The 25,495-nt window shown below is 32.5% G+C and overlaps 1 protein-coding gene across 1 annotated transcript; it reads right to left on the bottom strand.

Annotated features, from left to right (window-relative positions):
* Window positions 1–19,974: 19,974 nt before the first annotated feature.
* On the bottom strand, window positions 19,975–24,216 carry s100b (S100 calcium binding protein, beta (neural)). Its single transcript, NM_001002552.2, is given in 3 exon segments — window positions 19,975–21,009; window positions 23,743–23,911; window positions 24,185–24,216. Coding segments are annotated over 2 exon segments (288 nt in total). The 5' UTR covers window positions 23,881–23,911; window positions 24,185–24,216; the 3' UTR covers window positions 19,975–20,859.
* Window positions 24,217–25,495: the final 1,279 nt, after the last annotated feature.

Genomic DNA, 25,495 nt, shown 5'->3' on the forward strand with positions numbered 1-25,495 from the left:
TCCTACTCAAAACTCTGTTTCAATTACATGTACGTCAACATACTAAATTAAAGTCTCAGCAACTTCTGTTTCACACAGATTTTAAAGTATAGAACGTATATAAATGTATATGTTTTGGAACATATTGTTTTTTTATGGTGAAAACAATTGCAAAAAAGAATCAGGATAGTAGTTGGCGATGTCACTTTGTACTGAAACTGAACACTGCATACTGAACACAACCTTTGTAAAGACTGAGTCAGTTTCTGCATATTCTCAATGTCATCTTTTCTATTGGCATAAAAGAAAGAGGGTCGTCACATTAAAGTCTGTGTGACATCAAAATTTATAATGTTTATTTTGTTAGTGCACATTGTTGTACTTTAGCAAAACAATTAATCTGTGCAAGATAATCCAGTAGGGAAACAAAGAGTTTGTTTTGGTAATCTTCAATCTTAAGTCTGAGCAGTTGTTTCCACATTTTTCTTTGGTTAGTTAGTTTAGAAGGTTGGGGTTTGGTTGAATTGTTTTGTTACATTTATTTATTTCGTTCTTCGTTTGATTCGGTCTTATATTGATTTGGTTCCTTTATTGATTGCTTAAGAATTTTTTAGTTTTGTTTCACATATATATTTATTGTGATTTCTTGTATTTTCATCCAGCACTAGAAACTCACTTAATGTTTCATCTCATCCAATATAACATAAACACGTAACACTATATAAATACGTAATATGGAAGCACAATACTTTTCAGAAATCACATGTTTGTAAAAAGCCAATAATGTAATAGTTTTAAAAATCTTGCACTTTTATAAAGCATACATTTAGAAACATGACATTGTGTATCAGCTTTATAAAAGATGCTTATCCTTTGTAAAAAAAAAAGGATTCCTAAAAAAATAAGTGACAATTTATATTTTAAATATATCTAATAATGTTTGAAAATTCAGTTATTATATGCATTAGGTGTACTTTCAGCTCTAACAATATATGTAATCAGCAAATAATTTTAATGTGTTTTTGATGTAATTTATGCTTAGCTCACAACAATATTTAAAATTTGTAATGTAAAACTATTGATATTAATAATTCATATATAATTGGTGTACATTTATAGAAGTATTATTGGTTTCTTATGTTTTAAACAGTGTAAAAACTTCTAAGTTCAACACAATTTATTCGTATTGGGACAACATAAAGTTTTTTTTTTTTCAAAATTTAAGTGGATTTAACATAAAATTATGACGTTGTCTCCCCCCAAAAAACAAAATTACGTTGTTACAGCTTATTTTAAATACGTTTTTTTTGAACAAACAGCAAACATCATTTTTTGAGTTCCACACAATCAATTTGTGATAAGACAACATAAAGAAATTAAGTTAGCGTATTACTTTATACAAATTTAAGTGGATTGAAAAAACTATTTCTCGAAAACAATTAAACTAAACAATTAAGTTATTGCTGTGCTGTCGCCTCACAGCAAGAAGGTCCCTGGGTTGCTGGTTTGAACCTCAGCTCAGTTGGCGTTTCTGTGTGGAGTTTGCATGTTCTCCCTGCGTTCGTGTGGGTTTCCTCCGGGTGCTCCGGTTTCCCCCACAGTCCAAAGACATGCGGTAAAGGTGAATTGTCTATAGTGTGTGTGTGTGTGTATGTGTGTGAATGTTGTGTGGATGTTTCGCAGAGATGGGTTGCAGCTGGAAGGGCATCCACTGCGTAAAACTTGCTGAATAAGTTGGCGGTTCATTCGGCTGTGGAGACCCTGGATTAATAAAGGGACTAAGCCAACAAGAAAATGAATGAATGAATGAAACAGCAAAAGTAATACATATATTGAAATTGTATTAATGCACAAACATATTTTAGTAGCAAACAAAAGATACAATCATTAAAAATATGTGAATTAATAATTGTATTTATTTTAATAAATTGTATTAATTATAAAATATATGATATAATCATGATGCTAATAAAAATACATCCTATTAAATAGTATAAAAATATAAAACACATACACATAAAATCACTAATAAATCAATGTTTTTTTAACAACACTAACCAAATATATCATTAGCATTGAGTACTGAGTTGAGCCTGAATTAAAACTCCATGCATTTTTTCTTACAGTTTTTATATTATATATAACTAATATTACCCATACTATCTTTTATTCCCCAGTACATGTCTCCTGTCAACACTACTCTGTATCTACAATGGCAGATGCCACAACTCTACAAATCAGCCAACCAGTAAACCCCTCCTCTTAAGCCGAGGATTGTGGGTAACTACTGGGATCAAATTTGCCCGGCATCGACCGCGTCCCTGCTCTCTTCTTCAAAGCCAAAGGTTTGCCTGTCTTTTTTTTTGCGCCCATGCCTTTCTTATTTTGTCTGAAAAACACTTTGATGGACTTAATACATTTAAGGGCCCTCTGCTCCAAAAGATGGCAGAAAGAAAAGAAAAAGACAACTAAATAAACCATCTTTCCTAAGAAACAAGGTCCCAGAGGAGAACACAAGCTCCACTCCATACAGCCGCGTGTCTGATTGTCCTACTGTGTGGGTGTGTGGGTGTATGTGTGTGCGTGTGTGTTGTGTTTCTATCTCTCTCATGAAGCATTATGGAAGTGACTTAAAGGTGCGTTGAGCAATATTTGAAAAACGCTTTTGATCACAGCATCACAAAACACAGCCAATCAGGGGTAAGGGGCGTGTCTATTAAGAATACTAAAAATTATTATATATTATATATATTATTATTATTATAAGGGTGGGGTTCTGTTGGGTTTTAGGCACGTTTGTTTTGGTACTTTCAATTTTCAACATTGTTGATACGTTGAAGTTTGCAAAAGTGCCTGCAATTCCCTTACTGGCCACTAGGCTCTAAAAGGGAGTAAATCCTATAGACGTCAAGTTTTAAAATGGCTGACTTGACAGCAGAAGCAATGCGAGAAGTGTTTTTGGTTCATGGAGCTAATTTTCACTTCATGAAAACTGTGTAGGAGTGGTTTTTGTGATCTGTTTAAATTGTATTAAAAGTTTAAATTCTGCATAATTATGGGAGTGGCCATTTGAGTGACAGGTGTCTGACAGTTTGTGTGCTCTTAAAAGTTGTGTCACCTCTGCCATGTTTGCATTTATAATTTTAAGGAGGTTATTGCTTTTTTGTGATTGTTTCCTAGAATTATCAGAAAACATGGCTATTAATGTTATTTGACCATCAGACCATTTAAATTTAGTTGATATTCTAATAGAATTCTATTTATAAATGTACTTCATTGTTTCAGATTGTTTGTTCATTATTTACAGTTTTGTTTCAAACTTCCAGAGTCTGAGAGATTATCCTGTTAAGGGAAACAAAAATTGCTGCAAGGTGCCATAACACAGGCGAAGTTCCATGTACATATTAACAAAATATTACCACACAAAAAATACATTATTTTGTAGGTGCATCTCCCTCTCCCTTGGACTCATTTAATGACCTAATGGCCGCCATTATAAAAGAATTTCTAATTCTATTTGTCCTGCAAAATTGTCAATTCATTAGCAGAACGATTGTCTTTGTTTTCACTCATAAACAGTGGTGGAAGAACTGATGACCTTCTCAGCCAATCACAGTCATTTATGTTGAGCTTGTGAACACCATGGCAAATCAGCGCTGTTTAAGATTGCTATCAACAGTGCTTAAAAGTTAACAAGAAATTGCCTTTTTTTTTTTTTTTTAACATTTCAGTACCGAAATTCAGTATTGTGACAAGTCAAATATAGTGAAGTAATCAGTTCATTAACTTAAGTTTATTAAAAGGCATCTAAAACTTTGTTTGGGAAACAAAACGTTAGCTAACTAGTGCCATTTCCCTTAGCTGAAAATGAGGTCCAATATTCCTTTTTATTTTCACTATTCATTCAGAATGGACCTTCGGGTCACTTGGAAGGCAGTGAATTTATAAATTGGTGTCACTTTCTATTTGCTGATACGATATACAGCCAGGTACACAACACTCCTCTGTGACTCAGGCATTACTTTCAGGTTTTTTCTCCCACTGCAGCCTCGATTTCGCTGTTTAAAATGGTGGCCTCGTGAAATCAGTCAATTGACATCTGCGTGTATTTTACAAGTCATTCATGTAGTGTTTTCCTATAGTAGTTATGTGTATTTAAATGTTTGAAACCTTAAGTGAACGTTGAAAACAGTGATAAACTTTGATTTATGATAAAGACACTGGACATCTTTCGCTGGCACCCAGTTTGAGCTTCAAAAATGCTTTTCAGAACCTGAATCCATGTTATTTTAAGTGTTTGGTGTGCAATAAAATAAATAAATTATATATAGATAATATTAAATTATGTTTTATTTGAAAGTATAAAACAGATATTCTCAGAGGGCCATGTTGTTTAGGATTAGAGTTAGATCTGGGGTAAAAAATATATAATTTAGTCAGTATATAAAAAAGAAAGTGTATGCAAAGCCCTTAAAATTCATAGCAACTTAATGTGTGAGTGGTTTAGAGAGAGAGAGACAGTATGAGTGTGTATAAGTGTGCGTGTGCTTGCATGTGTGTGTGTGCATAGGCTTGTAAATAGACATAACTCTGTTGTGATGTACATATTCAGCCTTCGAATTGTCGGCAGGGGCTAAGAAGTCTCACACTGCCCCACGCCGCTACTAGAGGATTAAAAACATCAACAAAGTCCCAAGCTAATCTACAGCATATTATTTGCCTTTGCAATTTTCATTATGTACTAATTATTTATGAGTTTCGAAGTTACTTTTGATGGCGGATGTGAATAAAGCTTGTTAAAATTCTATTTGGGCTTACACAAGGGGAAATAAGAATGCTTGGGGTAGAAAATAGCCTGTTAAAATTGAATATCTTTAAGAAATATATGATGTTAAATTGTTTTATTAAGAAGTTAAAACCTTAAAGTGATAGTTCAGGAACAGTTTTGGATTATATTGTTTCTTTATATATATATATATATATATATATATATATATATATATATATATATATATATATATATATATATATATATATATATATATATATATATTTACCAAATGATGCTTAACAGAGCAAAGAGTTTTTTTTACAATATGTCTGATAATATTATTTCTTCTGGAGAAAGTCTTATTTGTTTTATTTTAGTTAGAATAAAAACAGTTTTGTAATTTTAATAAATACATTTTAAAACACCATTTTAAGGACAAAATCATTAGTCCCTTTAAGCTATATATTTTTTTCGATAGTCTACAGAACAAACCATCATTATACAGTAACTTGCCTAATTACCCTCACCTGCCTTGTTAACCTAATTAACCTAGTTATGCCTTTAAAAATCACTTTAAGCTGTATAGAAGTGTCTTGAAAAACATCTAGTCAAATATTATTTACTGTCATCATGGTAAAAATTAAATAAATCAGTTATTAGAAATGAGTTATTAAAACTATTATGTTTAGAAATGTGTTGAAAAAAAACTTCTCTCCGATAAACAGAAATAGAATATATATATATATATATATATATATATATATATATATATATATATATATATATATATATATATATATATATAAATTTGTACTTGTAATTAATCAGCATGTCTAGTATTTTTAGTGACCTGTAATTTATTGACAGCCATAAAGTTATGAAAACTGAAAATATTGTTGTAGTCATTTGAAAAGGATGGCAGAAAAGTAGCCCTTTTGCTGTGAAATCCCTTCTGGAAGTCATCTTGCTGTCTTCTGAGGAGACAGAATGTAATCGGATGGTGCATTAGTGTGGGCTCTAAGGGGCCTGCCGGAGGGCCGGGTAATCTGTAAAAACTATCAACTTCCTAGGAAGTACAAACGTGCATAGATATATATATATATATATATATATATATATATATATATATATATATATATATATATATATATATATATATATATATATATATATATAAAAATATACTTTTTTCCCCAATTGAAGAGATTTTTTTTCTACACATTTCTAAGCATAATATAATATTTGACTAGATATTTTTCAAGACACTTCTATACAGCTTAAAGTGACATTTGCAGATATATAGGTTAATTAGGTTAACTGGTCAGGTTAGGGTAATTAGGCAAGTTATTGTATAACAATGGTTTGTTCTGTAGACTATCGAAAAAATAGCTTAAAGGGGCTAATAATTTTGTCCTTAAAATGGGTTTAAAAAACGTAAAAAAATAAATAAATAAATAAAAATAAATTCTAGCCAAAATAAAACAAAAAAGACTTTTTTCCAGAAGAAAAAATATTATAAGACATCTTGTGAAAATTTCCTTGCTCTGGTAAACATCATTTAGGAAATATTTAAAATGAACAAAAAAATCTAGGGGGGCTAATAATTCTGATTTCAACTGCATATATATGCACAGTGATATATATATATATATATATATATATATATATATATATATATATATATATATATATATATATATATATATATATATATATATTTACATCCACCATCATTTTTAAAAGCAGCTAAAACTCACCTGTTCAAACTTAACTCATTTAATCTATTTTTATTTGTATTTCCTATTTTTAACTGTTGTATGTGATGCAGTTTTTCTCCTTTAATGTTTTTGTAAGACTCTTTGTGTCTTTTTCTTTTTTTTTTTTGAGAGAGAGAGAGTAAATATGATTATTCAGATAATGAAAAAACAAGCAGTTTACAATTAAAGCTGATAGACTTTGCTTTAGCCCACAGATAAATCAAAAACTATTTTAAATTAGGTCACGTTGCGGTCTGACTCCAGGGACTGTGTTATTGCTACAGGCGTTTTTGACCTCGACCAATCTGACTTACACAAGAACAATAAAGCCGAGCAGCAGAACGGCACAACAGAGAAACTCCTGTTATAAATAAACGTCAAAACTTTTGAGGAAACCATTTATAAACCTGTCATCAATCTCCTTCCGAGGTGCTTTGAACTCAGTAATGAAAACGATAAGGAAGCTATTCTGATACTGCACATTAGGGCTAAAATTGGACAGAGGTCACAGATGTGGATGTGTGAACGTACAGAACTTGATACTGTGAAACTGATTTTTCATGCATTTAATACTATCTCAAATTGGAAGTGCGATGATTGCATACCTCTGTTCACGGCTGTTTTTAAAACCATGTTGTAGTGGGAAACAAAACTGAAATGCTGTTATGTTAAGTAGATATTATGTGGTAAAATACTATAAATCACCTTTGTTGTACTGAGAAATAAAACAGAAAGGCTGTTTAAAAAGTTAACTAAAAGCTTAGTATTTGTATTATATTAATGAAAAAAATAAGCACATACATTAACAAACTTATGTATAAAGAGAACTATAGATGAATATATAATTTCATGGTTTTCAAATACCTTTTGGAGTCAAGTGTACTGTATATGCAAATGTTTATTTAAAATAGCTACATTTAAATGCCTGTATCTTTTTTAATTAAGCAATTAGTTGTCTGATGTGATTTTCAGTCTTGCATTGCAAATGTTTATTACAATTATTTACTAAGACTAATACATCACAGTATTATAATTTTGATTAATAATTACCATAAGAATCGTATTTTTATTTTCATTCACAGCCTAAACCTTAAATATGTCATTTGCTTATGCAAATATATCTGTAAAAATGCTGCCAGAAATGTATTTTTTGCATACATTATATACAAAAATATGCAGAAAACTGCATCAAAGTTAGCTTACTGTCATAAAATAATACGGCAGAAGTGACTTTTCTGTGGTAAAATCCCGTTGGAAGTAATCAACAAAGCTGAGAAAATAAATGTGGGCTCTAAGGGGTCTGCTGTAAAAAAAAATGTTTTAACCGATCAGCTTCATAGTGTATATATATATATATATATATATATATATATATATATATATATATATATATATATATATATATATATATATATATATATATAAAGAGAGATGGTTCTGTACTGTTTATGCCCTTATTTGTTTAAAATAATTCTAAATTACCTCACATTTAGTTTTAAATGTATGAACTGAGCAAAACAGTGCTTAAGTGTGAGCCCTAAGGGACCTGCCGGAGAGCCAGGTAATCTGTAAAATCTAACATAAACCAGTTGGTCTCCTACTGTGAAATAAGCATATGTTATAGGTAGGCCCACATAGAATCTGCTCATTTAGAAATCTGCAGATTTCTGCAAATTTTAAGCCCATCATTGAGTCTATGTTTTCACTTGTGTAAATGTGTACATTTATATTTATTCAGTTTCAAATTAATTTCAGTAATAATATTGATTAATATGAAAGTGTTCATTTGATGTACTTGCAATACACAGTTTGTAAAGTAATTTGTTCTGTCTTTTAGTAGATATATATTATATGATATACTTGCTTTGTTTACCAAATAAGTGGATCTAGATGGATTTAAAAGCTATTATTTCTTTGTTTCATATATTAAGTTTTTAGTTATGATACTTCCAAAATAATTCAGCATAAATCTGTAAAATTTTTTTTTACAAAATTCTCTGCAGAAATTGCAAAAAAATGTTCACAGATTCTATCTGGCCCTATTTATAGGTAAATATAATACAATATAACGAACACAGATTAATTGTAAGAACTATACATAAGTGTATAATTTCAAGATTTTCAATATATGTGGAGCTCGGTGTACTGTACTGTATGTCTCAGTATTTAAATGATCACATTTAAATACAGATATACTTTATATAAGGACTGAACAGTCTGACATGATTTCAGGGTAGAACATTAACGTCAAACAATCTTCTGCTAATGTTTAATAAAAAGGATTTTACACTAGATATCTATATCAAAGTCATTTCATATTCATTAAAAAAGCAGCGCTTTGTGGAGCAAAATCCCAGTTGGATGTAATCAGTGAGCTGGGGGAAACCTGGAAGAAAATGCAGGTTCTAAGGGGCCTCCCGGAGAGCCGGGTAATCTGTTAAAAAAAAAAAATGCTTCCTACATACAATGAGCATATGTTTAATTGTGTACATATAATATTATAAACATTTAGTAATTGAGATATTTACATAAACTGTTCAGCTCAGCTAAGAGAATGCTTCCTATAAATGCATCAACACAATTTCCGTCTTGCAAGGCACAAAGATATTCTCTGTATAAAAATCTGCAAGCCTTTGGCTTACCGAAACGGTTCTGGTTGAAATCACAGTATTATATGACCGGACTTTCATTCCGAGGTCAATCCTGCAGCTGAAATCCTGGCTCGTCTGCTTTAGAGACAATCACATCTACACTCGGGGGTTAACCAGACTCAACGTCCAAAATAACAGCGTACTTGTTTGTTGAGCAAGCTGTAAACAAATATTCTGCTCCGAGACACAGTTATATCAGTAACAGAAAAGCATAATGAATTCGGAGGACAGCCACTCGTGGAATGCAGAAAACATCATTTCCACACAAGAGCCTCCCATTTCCGAGCGTCCTGTGGGTCCGCTCAAGCACACGCTGGATATGAAGGGAAATTTGTTGTGACGTTTTGGAGTATTGGCCCTTGTTGTGCTGCTCGGTGTGACAGATCATTTTCTGTCATTATTTCAAACCTTCAGCTCCAATACTTAGGAAAGTGATAAAGCAGAATCTGGTGTAGGAAAAATAATATATTATCGTGTAAGAGCCGAGTACAAATGAGATAAAATAATACAGTTTATCTGCATGGGGTGCTGATGTGAAACAGTGGGCAAAATCATTGAGCATTTACACGTTTGCAAAAGGTAGTGCTTTTGATTAATTAATCAGCATATCTTGTATTTTTAATCAAGTGACTGCTATAAAATGAAATCATTAAAATAGTAAATGGCATCATCAGTGACTTCTTTAAAATAATTACAAGAAGTAGCTGTTATGCGGCAAAATCTTTCCTAGAAGTCATTGGCAGCATGGGGAACAATCAGATGGTGCTTTAGTGTGGGGTCTAAGGGGCCTCCTGGAGAGCTAGGTCACTTGTAATAAATGGTTTATTAAAATACAAACGTATTATTATTATTATTATCTCTCTGTGTATATATATATATATATATATATATATATATATATATATATATATATATATATATATATATATATATATATATATATATTTGTTACCCAACAGAATGGTACACGTGTGTATTTATTTTACCTCATTAATTTATCACTAATTACATTTAGTTAATTTTTGTATGTGTATATTTAAATGTAGGAGAAGGAAATGATGTTTTCAGGTTTCAGTGAGATACCCATTTTTAATTATTCATAAATGTAGAATTTCAAAAAGTAGTTTGATTAATCAGCACATCATGCATTTTTAATTGCTTAATGGCCTCGTATAATTAAATAATTGAGCCATTTAAATTAGGGAAATCTTATGCAAATACACGTATTGAAATGCTGCCAGAATAGATCTTAAAAAGTTGTACTGGGTCCATTTCTTTAAAATCTATTATCAAGATGTTTATAAAAGGTAGTTCATTTGATTAATTAATCACCATGTCTTGTATTTTCAATCAAGTGAGTGCCATATAATGAAATGATTAAAACACAAAAAAATAACATCATCACTGACATCTTAAATTAATACAAAGAAGTGGCTGTTCTGCTGTGAAATTCTCCCTGAAAGTCATCGATGACATGGGAAATGAACAGGTGGCACTTTAGTTTGGGCTCCAAGGGGCCAGCCGGTGAGCCAGGTAAACTGTAATAAATACTATAAATCATCTTTTCATTTAAAAATAAAAACATATTATTGTGTAGGCAATAATAAATTAATTTTCATTATAGTTTTGTTCCCCACAGAACTGTATGTACATGATTATTTTAAATAATTAGGTAGAAAAAGTAGAAATAGTAAAAAATACTAAAATAATTTCAGCAAGATGCCTGCTTTTGATTTGGTCATAAATACAGAATTCCAAAAAGTAGTTTGATTAATAAGCATATCATGTACTTTTAATGTGACAATAACCTCTTAAAATTAAACAATAAATGAAGGAAAAAATATGCAAATAAATTTGGTGAATTGTTGCTAACATAGACCTTAAAAGTGACACTTGTATGACTGCCAAAAATGTTAGAATTAAACTAGAAAATAGAATAATCAGTGACTTCCTTAAAATAATAGCTAGAAGTATACTGTTCTGTTACAAAATCCTCTCTGGAAGTCATTGACAACGTGGGAAATAATCTGATGTTGTTTTTGTATGGGCTCCAAGGGGCCTCCTGGAGAGCCAGGTAAACCTTAATAAATACTATAAATCATCTTTGCACTGTAAAATAAGAACATATATTACTGTGTGTTTCTTGATAAATTAATTGTAATGTCTCATGGAACCCACAAAACTGTACATCTACTTTAAATAATTAGATTTAGTTAAAAAAAATTTCTATTTTAAAATAATTTTTCACATTCCAGCAAGATTCTCAGCTTCCCTTGGTCATAAATTTAGATCTTGAAAAAGTAGTTTGATTAATGAGCAAATCATGTATTTTACAGTAAATGGTTAATGGCCCCTTAAAATTAAATAAGTCATTTAAACTATGGAAATTACAGTATAATATGCAAATATATTTCTTTAAATGCTGTCAGAACAGATTTTAAAAATGGTCTCCATCAATTTGAAATAAAAATAGAGAAGTCTCCTACTTTTTCTGCAACAAAATCCCCTTTGGAAGCCATCGTGGTGGAGGGTGAAGCCCCTGCAAGAGGTCTTTATTGCTTTACAAGTGGTACAGTGCTCTGGAGGACACCGCTTGGGGAATAATCGCATAGTGCTTAAGTGTGGGATCCAAGGGGCCTACCGGAGAGAAAAAAAAATACAAACCAATCAGCTCTCTGCGGTGAAAAAAGCTCATAACCATGTCCCAGTTTACCTCTTGAGATGTTTTCCAGGCCATTCCTAGATTCTCCAAAACGCATATAATATATGATCAGGTTAAAGGCCTAATGAATCACTGGACCATAAGTAATACTCCAATTAAAATGACTTCCTTTCCATCTCCCCGTGAGCAAGGGCAGGTGCTAATGCAAGACGGCCCGCTCTCATAGAGGTCATTCACAGGCTGCTATAGGTTACGGTAGGACATCTGTTCTCACTGCTGGGGTCTACAAGCTCCTGGGGTTAGCTTTTTTCTTTCTTACATTTTCACAGACATATATATGCGAGCGCACACCCATTTCCTTCCATCAGGGTGGTCACTAGAGTCGGCCAGTGTAAGTGAGTTAGGAATATTTGCAGGTGAGCTAATTATTCTTGTGCTGTCATGTTTCCAGCCGAGCGTGCCGGACTAACCCCGATATAATCCCCTGAACACAATCAGCCTTTATTTAATTTTGCTTCTCATATCATGTGCATCCATGCAGCCCCCAGGAAAGCATCTCAGCTCACTTTTGAGACCTCTTCCCATTTTTCTTTTTATTTAAACAATGAACATCATAAAGAGACTGAGATATGGCTTTAAAAGAGGGCGGTGGGGAAGGACCCCCAGGGTCATTATTTGAGATTTGTAAAAAAACATGTATATATTCTGAAAGATATTAAATGGCTCAATGGTTACTGATGCTTTGAGAATCAATAGAACATATACAAGCTAAACAAAATGAATAACCATGGCTCCTGGTAATACATTCAGGTTATAATTTTACTTCAGTGGGTACCTTAATGTCAAAACAGCATCAAATTGACATCATGCTTAAACACTGCTAATACATTTGATGTCAAAACCTTGACGACCATTTTACATCCACACATTAATGTCCTCTTGACCACCAAAATAATGACACATGGAGTAATATCATATAATAACCGTTGTATTCATCTGAGAGCTTAAATGACAAATTTACACTGGATTTTGTATCCCTAAAATGCATGTAAACTACCTTAATGTCAAAACAGTGTCATAATGACTTCTAACATCGGTTTCAAAAACACATAAAAAATCCAACATAGGCTCATTCTGAAAACGTACCCCTATATACATTTCTGGAGGTTGTGAATTATGTAGCCAGAAGTTTGTATCGTTGTATTCGTCTTTAAAACAAAAGCTACGCTGCAGTACGGATCAACCAATAGCGGCCTCTGGTGGATTCACGGAGAAAGAGCAGAAATTTAGATATTAAAAAAGCATACATAGCAGTTTCTGGTGGATTTGCATAAGGCAAGGCAAGTTTATTTATATAGCACATTTCATAGACAATGGCAATTCAAAGTGCTTTACATAAACAAAAATAAAAGAAACAAGTAAAATAAAAATAAAAACAAATAATAAAAATGCGTAAAAACAAAACAAAACATAAAAACAGGTAAAATGTAATATAAAAGAATGAAGAAGAAGAGAAAAACATGATAGTGCAATCTGTCGGACGCAGCACAGTGCTCATTCAGTAAAGGCACAGCTAAACAGATGTGTTTTCAGTCTTGATTTGAATGTGCCTAATGTTGGAGCACATCTGATCATTTCTGGAAGCTGATTCCAGCAGTGAGGGGCGTAGTGGCTGAAAGCTGATTCACCCTGCTTTGACTGAACTCTTGGAACTTCTAGTTTATATGATCCTAATGATCTGAGTGATCTGTTAGGTTTGAATTCAGTGAGCATATCTGCAATGTATTGAGGTCCTAGGCCATTTAGTGATTTATAGACCAGTAATAATACTTTAAAATCTATTCTGAATGTAACTGGCAGCCAGTGTAAAGACCTGAGGACAGGTGTGATGTGCTCAGATTTTCTGGTTCTGGTCAGAATTCTGGCTGCAGCGTTCTGGATGAGCTGCAACTGTCTGACTGTCTTTTTAGGAAGACCAGTGAGGAGTCCATTACAGTAATCCACCCTGCTGCTGATAAAAGCATGAACAAGTTTTTCTAAATCTTCACTAGAAACAAAGCATCTGATTCTTGCTATGTTGTTGAGATGATAGTATGCTGATTTACTCTCTGCTGATTTACAGAGATGAGTTGCCGTTTTTGCATAAACAAAAACGGCAATAATATCCAGCTGCAGGTCCACAGACCAACACACATTTCAGGCACACACAATCCAGCACACACGATCTAGGCAAATCATTTATGGTTATGATGGATGTTAATGTTATTAACGTATTCTTGGACATCAGCATCAATATATTTATAGCGTTATAAACAATAGTATATACTATTTCACAAATATGGCGATCGAGAAGGCTGAATCAGTCATCATCGATGATTATTCATTATTATCTCACAGAGTCAATATAGCAAATACTCGATTGCGGACATTGCTACAACATTTTTTAGAGATATATAAATGATTTAAATTAGACAGAATTAATTTAGTTTTAATGGAACCATTATGGGGCGAGGCAGTGGCGCAGTAGGTAGTGCTGTCGCCTCACAGCAAGAAGGTCGCTGGTTCGAACCTCGGCTCAGTTGGCGTTTCTGTGTGGAGTTTGCATGTTCTCCCTGCCTTCGCGTGGGTTTCCCCCGGGATCTCCGGTTTCCCCCACAGTCCAAAGACATGCGGTACAGGTGAATTGGGTAAGCTAAAATTGTCCGTGTGTGGATGTTTCCCAGAGATGAGTTGCGGCTGGAAGGGCATCCGCTGTGTAAAAACTTGCTGGATAAGTTGGCGGTTCATTCCGCTGTGGCGACCCTGATTTAATAAAGGGACTAAGCCGACAAGAAAATGAATGAATGAATGGATCCAGTATGATGAAGGAAATAATAGCAAGTTAATATATATAGGCTATAATACATCTTCATTTGTAATACAAATTTAATAAATAAATGTATAACACTATAATAATATTTTACTCCAGCAATTTAATAGTATTTATTTGCTTAATTTTCTAATGACTTTTTAAAATAATGATTTCCTACATTAAATACTGTAGTAATTTTAAGATTGTGTGAATTAGTTTATTACACTTAATCCTACAATTAGTCTATTATGTTTTCTTTCTATGTGGATACGTGAATAAAGTCATAAATGTTTAACTAATACTTTTAATAATTTACATAATTTGAGTTTTAATGGATTCATTATAATGAATGAAATAATAGCAGGTTAATATGTATAGGCTATAATACATATTTATATGTAATACAAAACTTTTTTAAATTTAATACATGTATAAAATTTTTTAATATTTTACTCCAGCAATTTAATAGTATTTATTTGCATAATTTTCCAATGACTTTTTTTTTATTAATGATTTCCTACAATAAATACTGTAGTAATTTATAGTTAGTAATATATTAATTTTATATTGCTATATAGTGTTTTAAACCATAACGTACTGGTAATTTCTGGTAATTATAGTTGCAAGAAATATATTAATACAAACATTATTGTTCATTAAAAAATTATTTTAACCAAGTATGACAACATTAAGATCCTAAATTAGTTTATTACACGTAATCCTACAATTAGACGGCCTATTATGTTTTCTTTGTATGTGGATAAATGAATAAAGTCATAAGTGTTTAACTAATTATTTTTATTTACATAAATTGAGTTCTAAAACTGCACAGATGTTAAAATGATTGTTACAATATAATGAAATATTGACTGAAATGGGAAGCCCTACACTGTTCCCAGTCTAATGAATGGCAATCGTAGCACGCTCAATTGCCAAATTTATGAAATTCAGTAGGTGGCAACAGTGCTTCTAAGCAGTAAGTCATCGTTAAAAAAGAAAAAAAAAAAACAGAAGAATACTGATCTGTCATTAACCATATCCGCTTGTTAAGTGGTGACTTATGTAATACTGTTTCCGGGTCCAAGCCGCCATTCATTTGAGTTGAGAAATCATTTGTTTATGATCACTTTTAATTAATATCACACATTAAAGTTAATTTTACATAAGTCATAGTGTACACAACAATCTCTGGGCTTGCTTCATAACAAATACCAACATTTTTACAATTTATAAAAAAAAAGGAATCACTTTCTAGCCATTAGATATTAGGCATGGACATGTATATTTCAATCGTGATTTTCGAAAGTATTAAATCACTTTGTAAACGTTTATTATTACCATTTCATGGGTCTCCCCATTCAGCTAAATAGAGCGCTTGGACGCGAAAGCCACTTCGCGTGACATCACACTTAACAAGTGGATACGGTTTGCCTAGATTGTGTATGCTAGATTGTGTGTGTGCCTGAAACTTGTGTGGGTCTGCGAGTCTGCAGCTGGATATATCTCAAAAACGTAGCTCCTGGGAAGTGTTTGGCGTTCTACAGAAATGTATATAGGTGTACATATTTAGAATGTGCCTGAGTTGTAAAAATTTATTACAGAAAATGTTGACGTGTTTTTATTGCCAATATTAGGTGTCAGTTTTTTGTCATTTTTACATGAAGGTGAAAATGACATCACATTTTAATTTTGACATTTGTTTATAGACATGTTTTTCTGTTGTGCTAGCTGGGTAGGGTCTCAAGGCATCATCATCTTTTTTGACTCTTTACCTATAGCCATTAACTTGCGTTGAATCGCCAAAGACCATAGTTTCAGCTAAAAATCTTCTTCTTTAATAATCTACTGAAGAACAAAATGTCACCTACATCTTGAAAGACCCGAGGGTGAGTAAATTAACAGCAATTTTTCATTTTTGGCTGAACTATATATAAAGTTTCCAGCTCCAAGGGATCTACAGCACTTAAAACTGACTATATTATCCAGTGCTGAAGATACACATTTCACATTAGCGAAACAGTGATGACAGAAACCTGGAATTACAAGTTTGCAATATATATAACTGAATCAACACCTTTGCATTGTGTCACGTAGGAGATAACCGTGATAGTTAGTGTTGTTGAAAAGATAATGATTATCTAATGGGAAGGATTTGCACTCCCTGATGCAGAATGCACTGTATATTCACACACACACATAGACATAAACAGTCAATCAGTGATTGGCTGGCACCTGCAGAGAGGTTCTTGCACTTATGTTCCATCTTGAGGCATCTATATAATCAAAGAAGTGTTTATCCGTGATGGTGGATGTCATTAAAACGCCTTCTGTCTGCATCTCTCGCACTAGGCGCAAGCAAAAAACAGCCTGTATAACAAATATACAGTCACTCAATCTCTCTTCTCTCTCTCTCTACATTCCACTCTCTCTTTTTCAAGTGTTCTCAAAGCTGTCTTGAATCCCTAATGATGGAAAGAAAATGAATCTAGATGTAAGAAAATGAATGTATGTAATCATTGCTCATTGCTCGCTCCAAATGAGAAGCACCAGAGCTCACGTTGATGTAATTTTCACATTTTTATGTTATATAAGATAGATAGATAGATAGATAGATAGATAGATAGATAGATAGATAGATGGATGGATGGATGGATGGATGGATGGATGGATGGATGGATGGATGGACGGACAGGCAGGTGGGCAGGCAGACGAACTGACAATGGATGGATAAACAGATAGATAGATAGATAGATAGATAGATAGATAGATAGATAGATAGATAGATAGATAGATAGATAGATAGATAGATAGATGGATGGATGGATGGATGGATGGATGGATGGATGGATGGATGGATGGATGGATGGATGGATGGAAGGATGGACGGACGGGCAGGTGGGCAGGCAGACGAACGGACAATGGATGGATAAACAAATAGATAGATAGATAGATAGATAGATAGATAGATAGATAGATAGATAGATAGATAGATAGATAGATAGATAGATAGATAGATAGATAGATAGATAGATAGATAGATATTGGATGGATGGAAGGACGGACAGATAGACAAATGGATGCATAGATGGATGAATGATGGAAGGTTAAACAAATAGACGGACAGTCATGGATGGATGGATGGATGATGGATGGATGGATGGATGGATGGATGGATGGATGGATGGATGGATGGATGGATGGATGGATGGATGGATGGATGGATGGATGGACGGACGGTTGCATGGATGGACAAACAGACTGATGATGAATGGACAAACAAATAGATAGATAGATAGATAGATAGATAGATAGATAGATAGATAGATAGATAGATAGATAGATAGATAGATAGATAGATAGATAGATAGATAGATAGATAGATAGATAGATAGATATTGGATGGATGGAAGGACGGACAGATAGACAAATGGATGCATAGATGGATGAATGATGGAAGGTTAAACAAATAGACGGACAGTCATGGATGGATGGATGGATGATGGATGGATGGATGGATGGATGGATGGATGGATGGATGGATGGATGGATGGATGGATGGATGGATGGACGGACGGTTGCATGGATGGACAAACAGACTGATGATGAATGGACAAACAAATAGATAGATAGATAGATAGATAGATAGATAGATAGATAGATAGATAGATAGATAGATAGATAGATAGATAGATAGATAGATAGTTGATGGATGGATGGATGGATGGATGGATGGATGGATGGATGGATGGATGGATGGACAAACGGACGAACTATGGATGGATAAACAGATTTTCACATTTTTGTTATATAAGATGGATGGATGGATGGATGGATGGATGGATGGATGGATGGATGGATGGATGGATGGATAGATAGATAGATAGATAGATAGATAGATAGATAGATAGATAGATAGATAGATAGATAGATAGATAGATAGATAGATAGATAGATAGATAGATAGATAGATAGATAGATAGATAGAAACAGATATAATACAGTTTTATATATTTTAAGTGATATTATGGTTCATAGGCAGCAGAATAAACATCACAGAGCTTCTTTGGATGCAAACTGTTGCAGATTCAACCCTGGTGTTAAGTCCAGTGACCTCATGGGATATTACATTACCTAGTACTGAGAGATGCTAAAAGACTGGCCATATCGCACAGCTGGCTAAACACACACACTCATACACACAACCAAGCGCCTCGTTTCATTTGCTCAACTCAGCCAAAGCAATCACCCTTAGGCTCTCATCTTTCACTCTAGAAATACCGCGGACACTTATTTCTTTATCATGTTTTATTTATGGTTTATTGCATTGTCAAATAAATCCAGTGCCTTTTTTTTTAAATCATATTGCGCCTCTTCAACTCGACGCATTTCTCATTTCCCAAGCCTGTGCAGCCGCGGCACAACACCGCCACCTAGCGGTTATATTTAGTACAACAACCCGTGATTAGCTTAAAAAAAGTCAAATGTCCTTCAAACACACTTGTATTTGTTTGTTTGGGTATGTATACTGCATATAAACATGGCAGATTACCAAACCGCTAAATGTAAACAAACTTGAGATAAAGCACGTAGCTGTTCTTAAGAAAGTCGTGTGGAGATAATATTTATCATCTTTTGGGGTCTTGTAGGGCGGCCATTGATCCGTTAATTAGCACACGGATGTGAAGGCCTCCGTATTGACAGTTTGTGCTCGGTAATGAGAATCCCTGCGGGACACCCAAATCAATGGAAGTCACAAGAGACACGCGGTTGTTTGGAGCTGAGGAAGCGGACATTTTTTTTTTCCCCTGAAAGAGAATGTAAGGTAAGCTTAACTCCAGAACATTTAGGAAACGACTTTCTTGGTTTTATAAAAGGTAATGATCAATTATATCCTGTATCCCAGCGAGTGCCGGATGCTTTTCACAAATGCCTTTAAATTAAAAGTACCTAATTAATGATTGACATGTAGGCTACACCAGACATTTGACCCCTTTATCGCTAATTAAGTTTCCAATTATCCCAGCAGACACATGTTTGATGAAAATATATAGTCCAATCTATCTATATATAGTTTTATCAAATGTTTTTTTTTTTACTGAATGAAAAAGCGATAGATATAGATAGATAGGACTATTTTCATCAAACATTATTTTTAAATGAAATTATAAAGATAGATAGATAGATAGATAGATAGATAGATAGATAGATAGATAGATAGATAGATAGATAGATAGATAGATAGATAGATAGATAGATTTTAAAACTAATGCAATCAATGTTTCATAAAATTGTCCACACATTACTGAATGTCATCTGTTCTTTATTTTCTTGAGCTAGTTTTCATTCCAGAATTTTAAGAGTTTGGCTTCTGCAATTTGTTCACTTTTTGATTGACCTTTTAAAGAAACATTCATTGTAGGTCTTTATTCATTTGGATTTTGGTGTAAATTGTTCTTATATATATATATATATATATATATATATATATATATATATATATATATATATATATATATATATATATATATATATATAAACTGTGGCAAACACATTTAATTTTAAATCTTATTTCTTTCATGAATAAGGCCAGAAGATTCGAAACATTGACTATAAGCGTAGGTTACAGTTGAAAACACACAAATAATAGGGCATTCAAGACATAATAAACATTCATTCTAACAGTTCGTATGGGATTGATTTGCAAATCTACATCATTTATGGATGGTCATAAACATCATACAAGATGCTCAGAAGAATAATTCGCTTTGGTGGGTCTTTTTAAAGCACAGTGTGATTTGTCTAAGGCCCCGGAACAATCTGACAAAAGTCAATAGCAGCCTAATAGTCTGAAGCTAATCAAAAGAAAAAAAACATTTCACAATCAGCCTGGAATTGAAATGACAAGAGCGCAACACCTGGATCCGCATTCCACTCGATGAGATTTATGATGGCCATGTCTTGGAACAAATGTCTAGGCAAAATAATAGAAGCATGCTTTGTAATAAATTACGAACTGATTTTCGAGTCTAGCAGAAATAAGCTAAATTGTCAGACAAGCTGCATGTACATTCTGTCCAAACAAACAACAACAATAAAACAATCCTAATGCGATGAGAACAAAGTAAAGTTTACTGAAGAAATGTATTGAGACTCATTAAACTACGAAAACTACTTTCTTTTATTTCGACTCATTCGTCTTCATGGTGTTCAAAAAACTCATGGCAACAGATGGTAACCATGGTGACGAAGGTCATGAACTCCTGAAAATCACACTCCGAGTCGCCGTCGGTGTCCAAACTTTCCATCAAACTGTCCATTGTAGCTTGGTCTTTCACTTGCTAGGGGAGACAAAAAAGAGTAACCTTCAGATTTACGAATTTGGCTCATTCGGCTTAGCTAAAAAAGACGTAGCTTCTCTCAAAGTTATGTAACTCTCTGCCTTTGCACATTTGCCAAGTGGATACTATTTCCAATCTTTAACTTCAGATAAACTTTTTTTGTTTAGGATAGCTTTTAACGTTCTGCTGTTTTATTATCCTGTCTATTGCTTTTTACAGCTTATATTTTTATTATATGCTTGCGATATACTGTAAGGTGTCCTTGAGTGCTTTGAAAGGTGCCTATAAATAAAAGGTATTATTATTATTATTATTATTATTATTATTATTAATTGTAAAATAAAGCTTTGATTGAAAATTTTCAGGAAGATGTGTGTGTGAAAAAAAAATACTTTATTAAAAGTCAGATATACATGTGTATGCTATGCAGCTCCTAGATCAATGTTTCATTTGTCCACACTCAATTTCACTCTTATATTTAAATATATATATTTTTAATTTTAAAATACTTTGACTTTCTGACATTTGTTCACATTGTGTATTTATCATGTGAAGAAACCTTCAATGTTCATTTAGCATGATCAGATCAGATTTGTGTACATTGGAAACAGTCGCAAACACAACAAATGTTTGTAGAAACTTGCAATTGACACAATTTCAGCATAATTACAAACCAATTCACATAATTTCAAACCAACTGACAAACAACTTGGCATAATTACATACCAGGCGCTGCTAATTTTTCAAAACTAAGTAAAGTTTGGGAAAAAGAAAGGTTTTAGTAAAAAAAGTAATGTTTCATCAGTTCGCCCACACTTTACTTCATGAGTTTATTATTGTATATTTTTTTATTGTATGTTCATTTTAAAATTTTTAAAGTTTGGCTTTCTGTTTTTTTATGAGAGAAAACATTCATTGTAAGGTCTCATTTATTACCCACAAATACACTAAATTTAAGTACCATGGAAAGATTCACAAACACAATAAATCTGTGTTGAAATTAGGCATGGGGCGGTATAAGTTTCTGACAGGATAAAAATACCAGGGTTTTACAGTATCACAGTATTGTGATAACTGCTCTAAAATAAGTTAATTTTAAATGTTTGGGTAAAACTAAAAATCTGAACACAGTATATTTTATTTTAGGAAACATTTATAATATTTTGGAAAAGCAAAAGTCAGGCTAAATAGTTCAAATAAATCATTGACTTCTGCAGTCTTCAATTTAAAAAAACATAGAAAAAATACACTAAACAACCCTGACATATACCTTAGGAACGGTATAACAGAAAATCTTAGCGGTTTTAAAACCTTGACTTTTTCAAACCAAGGCAAACCAGTTATTGTCCTATGGCTAGTAGAAATCATGTTTTCACAACTGACACAATGCTGGGATAAAGCTGTGATAACAAATCAAGCATTCCTAATATTTCAAGACAGTGTAGTGTGAAAAAACAAAAACGTTGACCTCAATACAAGTCTGAAATTACGCAGACACTCGATTAATTTAGTGCTTCCGAAATTTGCCGAAACATTCCTTGAATATTGTTTGTACAGTATTTCATCTTGTTTCGCTTTCATAATTTGTCTACCTTGTACAGAAACATTAATTGTAGGTCATTTTTCAATAAAGGAATATTTCACCCACAAATTAAGGGTTAGAGTTTCTTTCCTCTATTAAACACAAAAGTATTTTGAAGAAAACTGTAAAGTCGTAACCATTGATTTCCATAGTAGGAAAAGCAAATTCTGTGGAAGTCAATGGTTACAGGTTTTCAGCATTCTTCACGATGTCTTCTTTTGTGTTCATCAGAATAAAGAGTCTCATAAAAGGTCTGGAACAACTTGAGGGTGAGTAAATAGAGAGTAAATTATTTTTTGGGGGGGGGGTGAAATATCCCTTTAAGTATAGATGTGTGTACTTTTTTCTGTTGTAAACTGTCAATATGTAAAATTTTGACACCCATTTTTCTTCTATTTACACAATTTTTAAAAAGTGTACAGTGAAAAATATCTTTACCTTAATAAAAGTTGAAAAATCAAGCATGAGTGGATTTTCAAAGGGACATATCACCCAAAAATGTCAATTTAACTCGCATGGTTCTAAACTTTTATGAGTTTTTGTCTTCTGTTGAACACTATAAGTTAGTTTGAAGAGTAGTTTGGCAATTTGAAGAATAGTTTGACAACTTGAAAAATAGTTTGACAGCTTGAAGAATAGTTTGACAGCTTGACAGTAGTCTGACACTTAAAGATAATTTGAAAAATGTTGGAATATTGCCATTAACATCGATAGTAGGAACAAAACATACTATGAAAGTCAATAGCATTTTTTCTCCCAACATTCTTCGGTGTATCTTTTTATATATATATATATATATATATATATATATATATATATATATATATATATATATATATATATATATATATAAACACAACCATTAAATCTACATAACTTGAATATTATCAGTTCATTATTGTCATTACATGATTTTCTTTCCATAAATTTTACAATTTGACACCAGTAATTTGTTCACCTTCTGTTCGATTTTGTAAAGAAACATTAATTCCAGAGTTGTTCATTAGGCATGATCATATTAAATTTGTATCAATTTTACACTTTTTTTACACAATGACTAGCAAACAAAGATTTTTTTACACAGTTCTGACAATCACTTGATTATAAAACACATATTCCCAAGTTTTCGAAACAAAAACAAAAAAAATTACCTCAGTGAGAGTTGGAAACTCATGCGTGAGCAGCTCCTTGAGTTCGCTCTTTTTTAATTTGTACTTGTCTCCTTCTTTCGACGAGTATTTGTGGAAGACTTCAATGATGGTTCCCAGGCAGTTCTCTAAGTCTGACATCTTAATGTGCTGCAGCGACGCTCAACGTTTCCTGGAATAATTACTAAAAATGTGAAAAATGCTTGATAGCAATTTCAAGCTGTTTAACTTTTTCCCTCAAATGTCTGCAAACAAGTTTAAGTGTCGGAGCAATTTTATAGACCATTAAGTTTCGTTCTGTCTTTCACTTTTGCAAACACATTTCTAGTCATTATGTAGTTTTTTTTTTTTTTTTTTTTGCAATTTCATCCTCAGTTTGGAAAAGCTTGGAGCAAAATAAGCTTTAAAAACATTGGAATGATAAATAAAAACGTACTAGACTTACCAGCAGAGAGTTTGTCAGAAAGAGGCGATTCTGCAGAGGGAGATGAGAGTCCATTTATAGGTCTGAAAAGGAGGAGCTTGGAGATTTGAGATTCTGTGCTGTCAATCACTGGATCTGACCAATCAGCTTCTTAACTTGTTCTCACTCCACTAGACACACATTTAAAGTCCAGAACAAAGGGGTGAATATATTCACACACACACACTCATAGTGTTACACTTGCGACTTCTGCTATAACATGCATAAACTTTTACTGTAATAATTAATTAGTTTTATGCCATTTTAGCTTAATATTAGAATTTATTTATTTGATGGAAATTTATTTGATGGAAAACACAGTAATAATTGTGAAATAATATTACAATTAAAAAAAAAAACTGTTTCCTTATTAATTGTAGTTGTAAATTAGATTTATTCCTGTGATTCAAAGCTGACTTTCCATCATCATTACTTGTCTTTAGTGTCACATGATCCTTTGGAAATATGCTATAATATGATGATTTGCTGTTCTGTTATGATCAGCTATTGGTACACAATCACTAATAAGGATTTCGTACAATTATTAGTGATGAATTTTCTTGTCTTCATGTATTGTAGAAAATGTGATATATTTTACATATGGGGATACTTCGATAAAAAAATAAAGTTCTAAATAATAATTCTTAGCACACGTAAAATGTTAACAAATCTTACTGTTTCCAAACAGGTTTATTCCAACACAATCTCATGGCAATTCATAACTTTTTGATTTTTGAATCTAATTTGTACAATTTCATATGATTTACAATTGAATTACACAATTTCGTATTACTGAACTCGTATGAATTAGCCACTAAACTCACAAAACCTAAAATACTTACGTTTTCTCGTGAGATCAGGCTGTTTATTCTTTTATTTAATGTTTTATTCAGTTCTTTCAGTCTGTTCTAAAGAAATACTCTTTTCAATACATACATTTTTTTCAGGCTATAAGCAAGCTATACGAGTTTATATGCAAAAACAGAACCCAGTTTTTATTCATTTTTTTGTTGCAAAGGTTTTTGCAAATGGATTCTTCAAATGTTTAGTTGTTTTCCTTTTCTATTTTAACAACTTAATTCTTTAATAGTAAAAAACTTTGTTTTATGATTAATGTGTTTAGCAGCTTGTTGTTTTTCAGTTTTAAAAAATTTCGTATTAAGTGTTCTTATTGTTTGAACAACCCTTTTTTGATGATTCATTGTCCTGTAATTGTGTTTTCCAAATAAAATAATTTTATCTAAACATAAAGTTTGTCTTGTCCTCTCACTTTAGGTTATAAGTAAATATAAA

This window comes from Danio rerio, chromosome 22, assembly GCF_052040795.2.
Source record: "Danio rerio strain M-AB ecotype USA chromosome 22, GRCz13ab, whole genome shotgun sequence".
Taxonomy (NCBI): domain Eukaryota; kingdom Metazoa; phylum Chordata; class Actinopteri; order Cypriniformes; family Danionidae; genus Danio; species Danio rerio.